This window comes from Neopsephotus bourkii, unplaced genomic scaffold (assembly GCF_033783945.1).
Source record: "Neopsephotus bourkii isolate Nb327-2 ecotype Australia unplaced genomic scaffold, CSIRO-AGI_Nbou_v1 NB_379, whole genome shotgun sequence".
NCBI lineage: Eukaryota > Metazoa > Chordata > Aves > Psittaciformes > Psittacidae > Neopsephotus > Neopsephotus bourkii.
The window spans coordinates 1,509,992-1,528,129 of record NW_026900884.1 but is presented as its reverse complement, the minus strand read 5'-3'; the positions used below and the strand labels follow the sequence as shown (position 1 = coordinate 1,528,129).

General features: G+C 35.4%; 1 protein-coding gene across 11 annotated transcripts in view; it reads right to left on the bottom strand.

Moving 5' to 3' along the window:
* Positions 1 to 18,138, bottom strand: part of CPEB3 (cytoplasmic polyadenylation element binding protein 3) — a 92,769-nt gene that overhangs the window by 36,234 nt on the left and 38,397 nt on the right. For 7 of the 11 annotated variants that reach the window (XM_061349010.1, XM_061349011.1, XM_061349009.1 and 4 more), the window contains exons 4-5: positions 12,584 to 12,640; positions 1,588 to 1,611 (exon numbers count right to left, since the gene is read on the bottom strand). In XM_061349010.1, the coding sequence (XP_061204994.1) occupies positions 1,588 to 1,611; positions 12,584 to 12,640 (81 nt within the window). The remainder of the gene's footprint in view (positions 1 to 1,587; positions 1,612 to 12,583; positions 12,641 to 18,138) is intronic. The other 4 variants (XM_061349012.1, XM_061349013.1, XM_061349004.1 and 1 more) reach the window with 1 other exon arrangement.

Sequence of the window (18,138 nt, the reverse complement as noted above, 5' to 3'; positions counted from 1 at the left end):
CACAGGAAAGTTATTATGGAGTGAAACATGCTTTTTGGTAGAGCAAAAAAAAAAAAAAAAAAAACCAAACCAAAAACTAAAAGCCCAGCACATTCAGAACTTGTTTGCCCTGTTTTGTCATCACTGTAATTTCTATAAAACAGCCTATGCTGTATTCATCACAGTTACTGCCACACCACTGTATTTCACTTCTACAAGTAAACCTGTGCTGCAAGCAGATAATAGTGTCCAACTGATTCCCACTTCCTTCCCTACTTTGGTGCCATTTGATTAACCTGGAAAAGCTTGTCACAACCTTAAAATCAAACTGCTTACACGCACAGGGAGTATACAATATTATATACTCCGCATACTTGCCAATTAGTTTCAGTACCATAAGACCAGTGAAAAAGTATGAGTATTAGGATGCTTTCAACATCTAATCTGTTATCATCAGCATCAACATCTGTTAACAACAGCCTGTTCTATGGATGCAGGGAAAAATAGGAAGGTAAGTTTGTGGGGGAAAACTATTTCCTTTTTGTTTAGCTGCCAAACACTAAAACCAGCTTTGAACAAAACAACCTCAAATTCTGTATTATTATCTGTGCTAGTGTAGCTTTTATAGCCTACTACCATCCATACAGATGTGTGAAATACAAGTTACTTGTATGCTATTGGTTTGCTTGTACGGCTAGGTTTGTCTCTAGGTTTCTTCACAAACCTGGTACAAACTGTACATTTTAAAAAGGCAGCAATGTCACATGCACAGCTGTCACAGAACACACATGAAAAAAGACTATAAAATGAAGTTTAATGCCAAAGTACCCCAGACAGATGGCACTGCCCAACTCTAACTGCTAGAAGCTGCAATCTTCGCTGCTATTTTCTCAATTAAAAATCTGCTTGTGTAACCAATGGCACAAAAATGTAAGCTACGTTAGTAGCTTTCTTGGTAGTCAGCAAGCTGGCTATTGTCCATGTTCATTAATCTCTCAGAATAAACTTCTATGCAGCACTGAACATTTGTAAATGTTTTCAGTCTGCTTTTATTTTTTAAGGCTTGTCTATGATAAAGTTAAAATGTGCTCAAATGTTGTATCTTTTATTACCATCATCATCAATATTCATTCTTTAGGACAGTTACTGGTACTGGTATTCGTAATGTTTCTGAGGCTGATTCTACCTCCAACATAATACTCAAGTGTGACATTCAGTGAAAGATGGTCCATCTAAGAAGAGAAGTATTTTTGAAATGTTCAATGCACTAGTTAAACATTGCACTTACACCAAAAATACAAAGCTGAGAATAATCTGTCTTTTTTAACCACTATGCATTTCAAGTCATAAATGTGTGTCATGAAAGAATTTGTACAGTCATCCTCCAGTTCATGAGTAACAGCAACACACTTGAAGTTATCAGCTCAAGATCACCATTGCTTTAAGCTGCTATTAAAAGGGAGATGTTTTGCAAATGAAAAACATAAGATTGATATATACAAAGCAACTGATCAAATAATGTTAAAATTGGTAACATCTTATCATAAGAGAACTAAATATTTATTTCTCCACTATTCAGCAAACAAAACATTTAGTAAATACTTTTACCTCTTCTCCGCCCATAGCTCCTGGCTGCATGTAAACACAGAAGAAAATTGTCGGTACAGCTGTCATTAGATTTAGCTCCAAAAGCAAAGAAAATGTAGCCTCTACCTCTTCTCTTTTCCCCTCCCACCATAAAGAAGGTAAAAGACATTCAAGAAGTGCAAGATGAAATTCAAACAACCCAAGACAAGAAAAAAAGTCTGAAGATGACACAGCCAGGGGGAGGCAAAAAAAAAAAAAAAAGGCAACATACCTGCTGGGCAAGTTTTCTACATAGCAAAAGTATTTAAAAATCAGGCATATCAGGCTTACAGTACTATAAAATAATAATTTAGGATTATGGTTTTAAGAGGCAATAAACATAATAAACAGTAATCCTAATTAGAAAACTTCATTTTGCATTTTATTAATTAGTTGTGGAGAGCATATCTTTTGATTATGTTTCAATTTAATTAATTAACAATCTGTAAATATCAAAATCCTACCAAAGCAATATGAACTCAATAGTCACAGTGTTCAGATGAGTAAAAACAGATTGACAAAACATCTTTGCCACTACCAGAGTTAATACAGCATTTCAATGAAACATGCATCAATGGCAAAATCCAGGGTTGTCATTAAGTGCAGAAGCTATTTTTTGGTTTCATGGGAAATGAAAAAAAAACCAGCATTTTTTATCTGAAATTTCAGAACACTAAAAAATAATCTGGAAAACTGTTGTCTTCTACACAAGGACCTTGATCTGTTACAGAAGGTATCTGTGACCTTTCCTAGGTAATCGAATGTGGAAGGCTAGGGATCAGGTAGAGTTTTTCCAACATGAAGTGGTCTTCAGCAATAAGTAACAACAGAGCCTTGGTTTCTTTCTTTCTCTTTTCATTGCAGTACTATTTGTGGTGCTCCTCCTTCCCAACCCCATCTCTTACTTACAAAACTAACACCATGCCTTCTGGTCTTGCACAGGTTTTAGGTGTGATTCCTTCAGCTCTCCCTACAATCCCCCTTAGTCCACTTCATCTTGTTCCTGCTCCCTCCTTCTATATCCTAAGTGTTCTTTACCGTGAAACTTTCCATTTTTCTATGTCCATCTTCAAAACCATGTCTTGTGGTGTCCCACTATACCCCTCAGCTTTCCCTATCTGCTTTTCTTTGGCAAGCAATTACATGATGGAGCAATTGCAGATAGTTGAGAACTACCCATCTGCTGACTGGAACCCTGGCTGTCACCACTGAGTGGCCCCAGGGGTTACCCAGAGCAAGGCTGACCGTCCTTCAGCACAAGCATTAGTAACCTCTTGTCCACCCAAGCAGCTTCTTCAAGCCCTGAAGAAACACTGTCTCAGACACCATACACCTGCACCTTTTAATCCTGCCACTGAAAGAGCAAATACATGAGTATTTCATTAGGGGGGTAAAAAACTTTCAATGGCTATTATGTTAAACATGACACAGTAGAAGCTGTTCGTGTGAAAAACTACTCAGCCACAGTGAAGTAATTCTTAAGTCCTGAAACAGACTCTCACTCTTGCACAGCAAGCACTGGGGAGAATTAGTACTAGAGTTGGCACTGCATCAAGAATAAAACAATCCTCCTTTATAGTCACTGCTAAAGCCATATTACTTATTATGATGGCAAAGAATCACTGTCAGGCATCACACAGCAAGTCCTTGCCTTGATGACTGCCCATACACCAAAACACAAGCATGTATCAAGGTATAGCTATCAGCATGTTTTGAGAGTAATTTATTTGAAGGAGGTCTCTCAAACAGAATGCTACCAATCTAAAAATCAAATATAGATGCATTACTTCAGTATGACGAGCACTTCTGTGTTTCTATTTAAGAAAAGGAAACTATATGCTGAATGTAAACATTCAGGTCTGAACAAGATAACAGTGCATCATGGCAGAAATCTACCACAGCCTTCTGTAAATGTTAGAATAAACTGTTGCCATTGATGTATTATAACACCTCTATGCTATACTGCACTGCATAATATTACTTTTATCTTATTTATGCACTCACACACATAACCTTTAAGTCCATAAGCAAAGTTCTACTGAAGTTATATTTACAAGTGCCTGTAAATTCTAGAGGGAAAACATTGCAATCCACTGAAATAGGAAAACAGCCTACTCACAGCTTTTCCTGATTTAAAAAGACATCACATTTAAACACCAAAAGAAGGTGAAGTTTCACGACTGTTGATTATAATTTTTACACATATATACCTATATACAGACACACACATATTTTGAACTCTATTTTATCTGGTGCTTACATTAAAATGTTATTTTTTCCAAAAGCTGACAGTTATTCAGCACAGCAACTGAAGAATGTCAACACACACTTATGATGTTGCTTACACAGGATGCAAAATAACAGTGTGCCATTTGAGGCAAGTTAATAAAAAAATATCCATTGTGCTCATAAGCCAAAGTTCAGAGCACAAGAGATTTAAGAGAAGGAATGGTTCCTCAGGTAAATTTCATAACTCCTCAATTTTATTTTAGAAAAATAAACAATTTAGACATTATTCTTGAATTAAGACATTTGGGAGCCAATAGGAAAATTATTGCACATTACAAACAATGAAATTACCAGTGTTATTATATCTGAAGTTACTTTTCCTCTTGTGTAATTCCAACAGAAGACAAAAGAAAACAGACTGGGAGCTCCCAAAATTATACTACCTCAAATGACGCTACTCCCATGTTCTGGAATTGGTGCTGAATATGAATGTCATTTTCACAGAAAACCATCTCCTGAAATGCTTAGAAACCTAACATAAAAGTGATTCCTTCCTATACCTCACAGGGCATGATGGTATTAATGAAAACATAGCTGCTGTAAGAAGCGGTATGCGCATTTTCCCATGTAAGCTGTGAAATCGCTGCAAGCAGGCACTGATCAGTTGTGCAACTCCCAGGAGGATCACCACCCTGTTAAGTGTTTCTCCATCCCTTTGCAACTTTCTTTAACTGACAGGTAGAAAGTTACATAACCTATGTCCCAAATTGCATGTACTCAAATACAAAGGAACAATACATTCTTTTCTACCCTCTGATAACTCTCCCGAAACTATTAACTCATTTCATTCCAGAGACTGAGTTGATTTTTACCAACAAGCAAAAAAGCCTCCCCAAACCCCAAATCTTGCAATGCAATTAAGTAAATTTAGTGCTAATGTTACTGGAATTCCCAAAAGCCTGCAGCTAAGATTACCCATTTTTGCAGTAAATCAAAACGCACTTAACTGCAATGCTCACATTTTAACTGCGTCTCAAAGAAAGTTATATGAAACTGATGAAATTTTTCTTTTCCTTTTTTTTTTTTGCCTTTTTTATTGCTTTATTATAATATGGGATTGGATTTGAACATTGTATATGAGTCAAATAGCATTTCAAGAAAATACTAAATTTGTATCCACAGCATAGCTAAAAGTGAATCTGATCAGGGAATTTCAAACACAGAAATAAAGGACACCCCTTATTTGTATTATCACATTTTATGGAAGGCTTAATAGAAAGCATTTTGAGATTTTTAAAAACATTCTTTCTTCACTGATAGTACTTATCTTGTTCATGCAATAATGTGTCCACAATATCAAATACACACATTTCAAGGAAATCTTAAAGACACATTGACTTAAAATAGCATTAGATTTGCAATTCTGGAACTAGAATGGCTAAATGAAAGTTTGTTTGACAAGACTGAGAACCGCCTTGATTTATGAGGTACCAGAATCTTATTTCTAACTTGGAAACGTCACTTGTAATCCTGAAGCAATCAGCAGTTCAGAACAATACTTGCTTTAGGACACTGATTTGTCTGATTATTTTCTAAGATCAAAAAGGAAAATATGTAAAGCTTTTTCTTCTGAACAGCGAGTCTCTGAAATTCTTAAGAGATCTGGAAGTTTACAAGTGAATTACAATGCCAGCGAAAATGAATTAATGAACTGAGAGGTGAAAAAATCAAATATAATTATGCAATGTATCTTTGCTGTAACAGTATTTCTGTAGCACACACCTTGAACTCACTGAAGAACTCTTTCTGCTAAAGTAATGAATAGAAAATTACCAGAATAAACTAGGAACTCTTTCTAGATCATTAAAGTACATTGACTGACACCAGATATTCATGTGCATACAGCAAGAAACAAATACAATAACTGCACGCAACATAATCAGAATTTTTATCAACTGATTTGAAGATTTCCTTTGGGACTTAACAAAATTTTGAGATGAGACATAGGAATATTGTATCTTTGTAAAGTACTTGACTGCTTTTAATCTTTGTGCCACATAGCTCCTTTAGGAAACATTCTTTGTTCATTTCAGTCAACTCATTTCCTATAATGTACATAAAGTTTATTTACATCTTTATGATTTTAAAAGGATCTACCATTCACCAAGTTGTCTCACAGTACCCATGTGGAAGAATTATAATTGCAATTCCAGCAAAACAAATCAAAAGGTTTATCTTTGATCACACTGTCAGTCCATCCTACTCTGTCTAAATGGTCACGGTTATCTGCCAAACTGCCAAACTTGGTGGAGGCGAGAAAAATCACTGAATAACAACTAGGTAAAGAAAATTCTCTTTAAAAAGTGGCTTTTCGTAGTTGGAGGTACATGAAAGTAAGTAGCTAAAGCAGAAGCAGTTTGAGTAACTTAGTTTGTAGCAGTCAATGTAAAAATTATGTTCACATTATAATAAATCCAACATTTTTACTAATTAAATAAACTTAAATCAAGCTTGACAATAACTGCTTGCATACAAACGTGAGGCCGATGTTTGAACCAGCATGAATTTACTGCATATAAAATACTATTTATCAGATAATAATTTCTACATAAGAGGCAAGCTGACAAATGAACATGATATGCTAAAACTCATTAAGTCATGTGCATACAAGTATGGGGAAAATTAAGAACTATATTTGGGAGAATAAAGAATTAAACTTGGTTTGCTATATTAACTTTTGGGTTCCTTGCAACGGTATGTACGTATTGAGATGTATGTGCACAGAAATCCACTTGGTTCTGAAGAAAGTTTTCTATATATTAATCAATTGTTTGCAGAATATTAACCCCCCTTTTTCAGGGTGTAAAAATAATTTACTTTTTTTGTATTTTTTGTTAATAATTTTTTAATTAATTAAAAATAATTTACAATTATTTTTACTTCAGCATGTTTCAGCATTTAAGATTTGAGGAGCTATTTTCCATGATGAGCAGTGCAACAGAATAGCTTAAGAAAACGCTCTTTCTTCCCCATTTTCTGCAGCTAGAAAAACTGTCCACACAGAACAAGACTTCTGTTCTCCAGTCTTTTTAAAGAGGTCTTTGAAAGAAAACATATAATCCAATAATTTGGATTGGGATGAATTATTGCTCATCTAAGAGTGGCTGAAAAGTGGTTGTCAATTTCCACTGATTGACGGGCCCTGTAATAACTTAGTGATATTAGCCTCAACTAATTGTTCACCTTTTTTTCAATGGTAGAAATGCATTAGAACAATCTCCCTGATAACATATGCTGGCATACATATACAAGTGAATCTCATCATCAGAAAAATCTACATGCAAGCTGTAAGCAGTTAAGGCCCACACACTGCACCTCAAAACTCTTGATCAAACATGTCAATTGCATTCAATACTCAAAACTATTGTTTAAGCACCTTAGGCCTTCCTTCCTTAGGCATACTGAGCACGCAAGCATCTGTGCAGGAGAGAAGGCTTGTCTATTTTCATTTTTATGTTTTAGTCTAAAAAATAATTAAAGATAACAGATTTCTAACAGCCAGGTCGATAGGAACTACCTTCATATTGCTTCTTATCTACCAAACCTAATTCTGGATTGCTGCCTCATCTCTTCCAGCATCATATATAATGCTTGTGGAACAGCCTGGCAAATCTTGTTCTTAAAATTCTGCAGAAACAGACGGCACTCAGCCACAATAGAGAGCAGCACACAGATGAAAGGAAAGCACATTCACTGGTGAGGTTATGAAGCAGAAAAAGTGATGGCAAAAAAAACCCATAAACAAAACCAACAAACAAGAAGGTAATACAAAGATTAAAAGGAAGACAATTTAAGAAATCTTCCTCTGCTAGGAAAAGACTTCAGCAGTGACCGATAAGACATACTGTTACTTAAGGTAACAGTCAGGTCTTACCTCAGAATGTGCAGGCACTTGCATAAAAAAACTGAAGGGAGAAAAAAGCGTGTTTTATTGCCCCTCTGCCTTCCTCCTCCCCCCTGCCCCCCCTTTATTTTAATTAAACGGGTATAGAAGGGACTCCGTGGTATCAGCTAGCCTGCTTCACAGTCCCCAAGGCAGCATCAATCCTAACTGCTTGTATAGCTGGCTCTGAAAACCTTAACAAGGTTATGTGTGAAGCGACAGTTCACACACGCCGAGACTCTCATGAACACAGCTGCCTTTGCTATGTCACACTTTATATAATTTTTTCCCTGCAGTTAAATACTCTGATCTCTTCACAAATTAGTTTTCCAAGCTTTGTTAGCTCTCTCAGTGCCTTTTATTCCTTTCTTTTACTCCTTATATATTAATAAGCTAGTAATACAGTAACAAAACAACTTGGCAATTGGGCTAAAGACCTCAGCAAATTTCCATAGGCAGGTACCAAACTATTAGAAGATACTGATGCCTCTTTGAATTTAGCCACTCCTTTTCCCAGAATATTACCACTTTTATTGGCTTTTATTAGCTATTAAACTGCAAGCCCAAGATTTTGCAAGACAAAAATAATTTAACAAACCTTCTATTTGGAGCAGTTCATTTCAAGGTATAACAATAGCACTGGCAAAAATTTAACTATAAAATGCTACTTCAGCAGCTTCAGTTTATCTAAACACTGTATGTGTTTGAAAGCAATACATCAGAATATAGGAAGAGCCAAGTACAATCACTCTTAAGAAGACAAGGCAATTTTAAGACAAACAGAAGCATGAAAACAGAAAATTGTTTTGCTGCCACTGCCTTTTCCATCATGGCATAATGATTTCCCCGCATAATTATTACCTCTATTGCTAAAACAAAACCAAAATGTCTATACAAACATCTAACAAGGTGCCCCAAACCCCTGTCTTAATGTATTTTTCAAATTATTTTATCCAGAACAAACAGAACTGAATCAAAAGGAGCGTGACCAGCAGATTGAAGGAGGTGATCCTGCCCCTCTGCTCTCGTTGGACCTCATTTGGAGTATTGCGTGCAGTTCTGGTGTCCTCAACATAAAAAGGACATGGAACTGTTGGAACAAGTCCAGAGGAGGTCCATGAGCATGATCAGGGGATTGGAGCACCTCACGTATGAAGACAGGCTGAAAAAGTTGTGGCTGTTCAGCCTGGAGAAGAGAAGGCTGCGTGGAGACCTCATAGCAGCCTTCCAGTATCTGAAGGGGGGGCTATAGGGATGCTGGGGAGGGACTCCTCATTAGGGACTGTAGCGATATGACAAGGGGTAATGGGTTAAAACTTAAACAGGGGAAGTTTAGATTGGACATAAGGATGAAGTTCTTTACTGTAAGGGTGGTGAGGCACTGGTATGAGTTGCCCAGGGAAGCTGTGAATGCTCCATACCTGGCGGTGTTCAAGGCCAGATTGGACAGAGCCTTGGGTGACATGGTTTAGTGTGAGGTGTCCCTGCCCATGGCAGCGGGATCGAATTAGATGATCTTAAGGTCCTTTTCAACCCTAACTATTCTATGATGCTAATGAAAAGAAGAAAAGACAGATGCTGAGCAAATAGTACCAGACCTCACAGATGACACATTTTCATATGAGACAAGAATGAGCATTGGAAGTAGATGGAACATTTGAAGCCAAACAGCAGTGCAAAGTCACGATACAGAGAAGCTTTAGGGAAAACAAAACTCCAGCATTTCACAAAGGTTGGGGTTTTTTTTCTCATTTGTTGGTTTAACTACCTTTAGACTAAAATATTTTTTACACAAGTTTGTTTTACAATCCCAGCACTACGGTTCAGCACTTTCTTAGAATGATCACACACCCTGGTTTATTCCCTATTTTTTCACCTGCTATAATTCTCTCACACTGAAGTTTATAATTGATTTTCTGGAGTTCACAAGAAGCATTAACAATAACCCACTATCTAGCACATACGTCACTGTCTTCATGCTGATCATTTCATCCTCTTCATAGAACTAATTAAAAAGGAGCACATAATAACTCAAGAGAATGTCCCGTGTTCCCCAAATAGAAGCAACAGCTGTAAGAATATATGACTGCAAATACAAGTCAATACTACCAAGACAAAAGGATGGACAACACCTTTGCATTAATTTTGACAAGCAAATTATTTTCAGGTTTTGCTTAGTATTGTGAATATAACTTCTAATTTGTACTGCAAACCTCTACTAAAAGCATCATCAATAGCTGGCTTCTCTTTAAGCTCAGACCTGAATTTACATAAACAAAATCAATAGTTCAATTTATGCCACATTTCCCTAGAAATTACAGTCTCAATTTTATTTAATAAGGTGCTGTAGATTAAAATTTATAATTCTTCTGCTGTTTAGCTCAGCATGAACAGCATTATTAAAAAGTTATACTGATGTTGACTGAGCACACTATTTCAGTTAGAGAAATTTCTATCAGAGGTAATACAGACAAAAGCTATAGCTTTTTCCCTTTGCAGAGCGTTTCAAATTTAAGTATTTGCACCTTCCTTCTGCTTAAATGCTCTAATTCTGACAAGCCTAATTCTAACAGATAACTTCAAATGCCTCTATAATAGAAACATGCTTATACACATGTGCAACAGTTTGCATATGTATGCAAGCATAATGCCATTAATGGCAAGAAGAGATTCATCATAATTATGCATTTTAAAGTAATCTCCTCTACCTCAATAATTTTATTGTTTCAGAAGTCAGTGCTTTGAGATGGTGATGATTTACAGCTTTGCACAATAATGAACAAAATGGTGGTGGTATGCTTCACATTAAGCCCTGCCAACTAAGCAACACCTTCCAAACCAAACAATCCCCTTCAACATTTATAGACGGTACACAAAAGATTTCAAAGATTTAAGAGCAAAATCCAACAGGTTTCACAGTATAATAATTCTAGCTTCTGGGCTCTTAGTAATGGCCAAAAATGGTGTGGCTTCATCTGGTAACAATGGGGGAATAACAAATACAAGAAAGGGAAAATACATGGGAACTTATCCAAGGCTTTTGCTTTATGCTGAATTTCATTCAAAAGAAAAATAAGTACTATATTCTGCTTACGCCTTTCATATAGCTATACTAATATTTTTGTCATGACCAGGACTAAAAGGGCAAAGGATCATTATTTTTCGTAAACAATTGGATTACATAACTGTAAAAATTTCAAAGGAATTAGGAAGAAATATCTTCTGGGATTTTATTTCCATTAAAAAGGCAACCTTTTTTTTTTCCTCAGGTTTATTTAGCATCAACAGCAATCAGAATAGAATATATTCATCCATTTAGGACAAAAGTGAGTTGTCCCAAAATGAAGCAACTCTGATTTGATATAGTGCAGTATACACACATAGCATTGCTTTTTGGATCACTTTTTCATTTTTGTCTTTCAAAAATCTTGGCAAGACTTTGTAAGAAGTACTCCTGTATCTTCCATAGTAACTGTCAATTTTTAAAAATAACTCAAAGTTCAATCATAATCTCCCACCTTCACAATCATATTACTGTTACAATCAGCTTATTGAGTTTCCCAGCTTAGAGCAACATTCAGAGGCCAGAATTCATGTCAAACAGCAAGAGACTGTACTGTGTAGATCTTATTTATACACACACACACTCACATGAACACAAAGTCTTTAATTGGAGGGAACACTTCTCCCAGTTGATTACTTATTTCCCATAATCTCATGTGCCCATAAGAAAATAGGGTATATATGCTTTACTGTCACAATAGAAACTGCAAAGTATCTCCTCATTATTAAGTGTATAACTATGAAAAACAGCCCAAGCAAAGTCTCATAGGTTCCAAAAGCCGGCATCTAAAGCCAAATGTTAAAACCCTTGCATCTTGCCTAATCCAAGGTTTCAGTTCTTCATATTTATAAATTATCTTTTAATTCTGTTTGGTACTACACAAAAGAACATAGTTTTCAACTATACGCAGTATAATTTATATAGACAGTGCAAAGGCAAAAAAACCTGAGGTTAGACAATTAATCCTAACACCTCTAATACAACACTGCAAGCAAAACCAGACATTTCAAAATAGTTTGCATTTTTTAGGATTAGATGGACAAAAACTATGCTTTGATTTGCAAAGTTCACTTCTACATTATGCTGGTGATGCGTACCACCCACCCCTGCCCTCTACATGCTACAAGGCTGTCTCTGGACCTTTCAGAACCATCCTGTCAGGTTTTCTGAATCTGCATATTCATGGCTAGATTTTTCATTTATTTTCCAACACAAACAAAAGCACTAATCTTTCAGTGAAATTCAGCCCCACGCTTTTTTTCTCATTATTTAGATGTCTAAACATTCTGCCCAGTGGTGTCTACATAACATTTTAGGGAAACCAACAAAGTAAATTCCATCAGTCAGTGTAATTGTATGCAAAACTTGTAACAAATCATCCCATCAAGAAGAAATACATCTGGAGAGATATAAAAAAATTTTCAAAGTTACAGATTTAACACACATGCATGCCCACAAAAGAGGGAACAGAGACTGCTTTGCAATGTTATCTATAGCAGGCATTATGAAGCTTCCAGTGGAATGCAAAACTATTATAAAGTTGATATAAAGAATTACCAATGCAACGAATAAAATCAGAGATGTCTGATTTATGAAAATAATTTTGAGAGTGTACATGAACTTCTATGCAAATATTACTACATATTTATGTTGACTGCATGGCTACATAATAAATCTAAAATAATATTCAACATTACAATATTAGTCATATTAATATCAGTCATTAGATATTAACTACTTACTATTAAGAGCCATGATATTGTCTGTTCCTGGATGATGGAAGTTTATTCCCATACGCCCTGCAATGTAAATAAAAGGTATTTTCAATGTTTTTCTTTCAAAATTGAAATCCAATAATACGAAAAATTGCTAAAGGGGATGAATAATCAGGATAGCTCAATCTTCCACCTACAGAAGACACATTTGCAATATTTAACATTGCAGTACCTTTATTATTATGTATTTAAGATACTGAAAATCACAAAACAAACAATGAAAATGATTATTTTTAATACAACCCTTTGCTTTGTATTAGGAAAGTATTATGCTTACCCTTTCAAAACAAGGCCTCAAAGTTCAACCTTGCTGCAGTTATGCTGTTTATAGTATGCTTCAAGTAACAAATACAGTATTTCAAAACCTCCACTTAATTGGTAAAAATAAATCAGTTTTCCATACTACCCGTGATACCAGGAGCTCCCAAGTTAATAGATTACTGGAGACACAGTGCTTACACTGGTTTTGTATTATTTCCCTAAGAATGTGCTATTGCTTACTATTTGAGGTAAGACACTGGGTTGGAGGGACCATTGTCATGGAGTACATTCATATGTACTCTGAAAAATACCAGTTCTTGACCCATAATATGGGACTATCACATACAGAAGGTCGACCATGACATCCGAATAAATTCTGCCTGTGCCAGTTTCCAGGAAGCTGGAGAGATGCAAAATAGAACCTATTTTCTCAGGTGAGATCTAACAATGGAAAAGATGACTTAATAAGATCTCTGATGACTTCGGGAACTGCAAGTAGGAACAAATTCACATGTGGTCACTTTGATTCAAAGAAGGCAGTCCCCAGAAATCTACTTTTACCATCAAGCCAAGAAATGGGCTAACTATATTAACTGTTCAGATTAGTTTTAGATACTATTTAAGATACTATTTAGATACTATTTAATTGAGCTGAACTATTAAAAACTTTACCTAAAGAAACTTCGTAACAGGACTTTAAGTAAACCACCCTCACCGCCTCGCAAACCAATCTGAAAACTTTAACTGTGTTAGTCCTTGTTTCAAAAAAGATACAGAAGGATCGTTATAGCCACATAAAAAATATTTCAAGTAAGTAACGTAAGTAACTTAAGTTACTTACAAACGTTGCAATCCATTTCATATGCTGTGTGTATCTCTAGATTTGTAGCTAAGTTTGGGAGCTAAGGAAGAAGGCAGTTTACACTGGCACTCAAATATGGGAGGTCAAGACCCCCGAACTATACTGAACAACCAATATACAAGTTCCTGTACTTCTGCAAAACCCTATTGTAGCAAAAAAGCTTCTGGAAAGCAGAACTAAAGCCAGTCTTCTCAAATTAATTCCTATCAGTAAGTTAAAAAGCCTTCTATTTCCAGTCACCGACACTGCTGTGCTGCAGTTAATATTCTTTGTGAACAGATTCAACATGAAGTTTCAGTACAATTGTGGAACTAAGTCACAAGCAGTTTAAGAAAAACAAATATGCATTTTCTTCACATTGTAATTTTCTCATTCTTTTAGGAAAAAGTGCCACCACACTAAGACTATGAAGCAAACAGCACCTCCAGAAAGAAGTGGGGGCAGAAGTAAATAAAACATCAATTTTTACTTTCCAATTCCTTGAAAAAAACTTTTTAAAGACATCTTCATTAACTACTTCAGATTTCCTAATGACAGACAAAATTCTCCTATACGTTTTCACATTAGTCTGGCAGAAACATTAAAGCTGCTATCATTTCAGTTTATATAAGCTTGTGCTAAAGTATTTCCAAAATCTTGCCACATGGACATTAATTCCCTTTTCCTTAATAGCATATTAGTAAGCATAAGGTTACAGACATTACTTGTAATGTGAAAAGGTGTATATATAATAATCTATACTTGTACCTAATACTTGTAAAAGCAAAAAAAGGAACTGGTATAAAAAAAAAACCAAACAAAACAGTAAAATTTGAATGCCTAATGCTTGGATGGGCTCTTCTGTTTTCTTTTGCTGAAGCTGAAATTCTAATGTTTGACCAGCTTCAGAAATAGAATCGTATCTGTGACATCTGGGTTTGTTTTTTTTATCTCCCTCCAGGCTGTCACTGGACCAGGTGCTGCTTATGTGACATTTTGTCACCTGCCCTTGGCCTGCTATTTTTAAACAGTTCTTGTCAGCTATCTTTTAAGAGGAGCAGAAAATACAGAGCAGCACAAGCAGAAGGACATGTTGCCACACTGAGCTAAGCAACAGTGTGGGATAATTCTGTGCATCTTCAGAGGTTCCCCAATGCGATTACATAGAAACAAATTAATGGGATGCTTTCAAAACACACCTGCATTACAAGCATTCAAAACAGACTGGTAATGCACCAATCATAAGACATTTAGTTACCAATAATCATATAGCCTTTCATATTAGCTACATTTTAATATCTTGCTGTTTGAAGCAAATTCTTCCATTGAAAAAGAGGCCATATGCAGATTACAGAAGTGCATAATTATCCAAGGAACAAGAAGAGAGCACAAAAAGGAAATTATGAATTTATTCATTTAGAGTTGCAATGTAAAACTCTGAAATGTAATTAAGAATATGAACTTTCAAGGACATATTTGGGTTAAAACCAGTAATTATTATCAGAAAACAATTATAAGAAAACCACATGTATGTTACCTGGAGCTTTACAAAGTCTATATAAGCACATATTTCTAATTATAGTTTTAAAATGGAATCTCTGCATAAAATTTCTGCTTTTTAAGAATCTTAGACACCATAAGCAGAAACACAGAGCACAGAAGTTACGGACTCCAGCACTTCACTGAAGTCATAAATAGGAACTCTTCCAGTAACAACATCCTAGTACTTGTATTCAGTGTCCATCTGCCATTTTCAGTTTGTTATCTTGGTTTCATAACTACCTACTGAATATATTTTCAATTATGTGTTTTGACAACACACACTGATATTACAGCAGTTGGGCTGCAATAACAATCACTCTTTTACTTATGTCTTCCCAATTCCCAATAAAAAAAAAAATATTAATCCAGTTGTATAATTCTTGATCTTTAAATGTTTCAGCATATAAATAAGAGCTTAATGATTCTTGTATAGACCAAGCTGCTCTTTTGCATATCTTACGTCATTAAATTCCTTAAATTCCCTCTCGTAGCAGCATTTGGAGAGATTTTTCTCGCTGGACTGCCTAAGTGCTCTGCTGCATGTCCAATATCATGCTTGCTATGGTCCTTCCTAGAGCACATGTCAAAAATGTGCATTTTCTTTTCTGTATTATACTAGAAATAAAATGATGTTAAATGGAATTTAACTTCACCTCATTCATTGTAGAAGAGAGTAATGATTCTGAAAAAAATCTGAAATCTTTCCAATAACTTAAGGATGTACACCCTTTCCACATAAGAGTCTATTACATCTTTTACAAAGAGATAACCTGATTTCTTTTAATTGCTTAGATAATTTCAAGTTACATGAACACTTCTGAGAAAGAATGTTATTCCAGAAAAAACAAACCTGGATATCAGCACACTTCCACCACTATTCAGTTTCTTAACAGTATCTAGAGCCAGGCTTGTCTATAGTGGTCCCCTTAGTCTCAACTTTAAAATCCACTATTTTTAGCAGATCTTGACCCTTATGTGCACAATCTGTTTACATCTAAATATAAACCCTACCTTTTACTTCATCTTTCTATATGTATGCTGGTATTACCATTATTTTCCCATGTCTGAAACAAACACGAGTGATTAATCAGTTCTAGATCTATAACTAATGTTTTTGCTTTCAGAGATTTCTCAATTTTTTTATTCATTTTCTCAAATGCTCTACATTTTGTTGAAATCAAACTTGTGAAATCCTAATCAGCTCCTGGACATGAACACCCATTGAAGGATTTTTAAGATTACAGTTACCTATTCTCATAATTTTCATGTCACAACCAACATTCCAAGAACCAATGTTCCTTGGTTATATATTGAGTACAACTTCTTGCACTGTTATACGTCATGCCTTTCTCCAAGACAGACCACTCACCAATTCAGCAATTGGTATTTGGCATGAGATCTGCTAGAAAATGTCCTGAACATGGCTGGAATGAGAACTTCCTCTCACATATTCTTTAAGCTCATTGTTGGTATCAATTACAAGTTATGACTACAGATTCCAGCAGCAAGATCAAATGAAACTGCTAACAGGACTAGGTCTGCTATCCTTCCCTAGTAATAATACCTCCTTTATCATTCTTGTCTACCTAATTATTTCAAAATTGGTGCCAACAAAATGCATTACAAAACAGCGACAGTCATTTGGATGGATAGGTAGCAAGTGGGGCAGTGCAAAGATTAGACACATAAAAACGTGCAGATATCCAAGGAACACCAATATTCCCTCAAACATCTGAAACAAGATGATTATTTTGACCCATATATATTTGGGGGTCTAGTTTACAGCACAACCTAACACCTCCCCACACATACACCCATACCCCAAACCACGAGTCTTGGCTCCATGATTCACAAATGGCACAAGATTCAGAAGCATGAAGCATGTGTGTGTATATGCATGGATATGCGTGTACAGGAATTTTAACCACTTTTACATGACTAGACCTCAAAACCATTCTCTCTCCTATCCTTTCAAAAATAGACACCTGAAAGTGATGCTACATTAACTCAACATAAATACCCATACATGCTTCTCAAAACATTTGAAAAGCAAGAACTGTATAAGCAAGTGTCTGTATAAAGAATTATAGAAATAAAAGGTAACTCCCTGAAGAACCTTGTTAGGTTCCCTCCCTCCCTGCTTATTTTTAAGTCTATCTGCTGTACGTTCATATCCATAATTTAAACACCTACTTGGGACTTAAATACCTTACCATACTCAGCAGAACAAAATACTATTGTTTGCCAGAAAGGGAATACAAAGCACTATTACTGTGTTTACACATATATATTTTTACTGTGCAAGTGCATATTGTGACAACGTGAACTAAAGTGTATAATCATCAGCTAGAATAACAGCTGATAGTAATAAAGCTTGCTGATACTTCTTCCTATCAGTGACTAAACAAATATATGCCATCAGTAGAGAAAACAACCTATAAAACGTAACAAATACACTACTATGAAATGCACTCTTCATAAGTAAATTACATTGATCCAATAAAACACAAAGTTCTTGCATATATTTGAGTAGTGCAAACATTTTCAGCTTGAGAACAGTTACATTTCCAAAACATTAGTACTTTAAATGCAACACCTGATGAACATGAAAAGAAAATTGGCTTTACTTGTAAGGGGTAGACAACCATATGTACACATATTCCCATACAGTTCTTAATCTTTATTCAAAAGAGCAGTATTAGTATTCTTCTTGGCCAGCTTGGGGGGAATAAGCCAACACAATATGATAGAGCTTTTCGTTAGCAATCCATTCTAAAACATACAAACCCTCAAACAGTAGAGAAGTGAGAAGGAAAAAGTATATAAATACATTTAAAAAAAAAAGAAAAAAAAAGAAAAAAGAAAAACTGGAAATAAG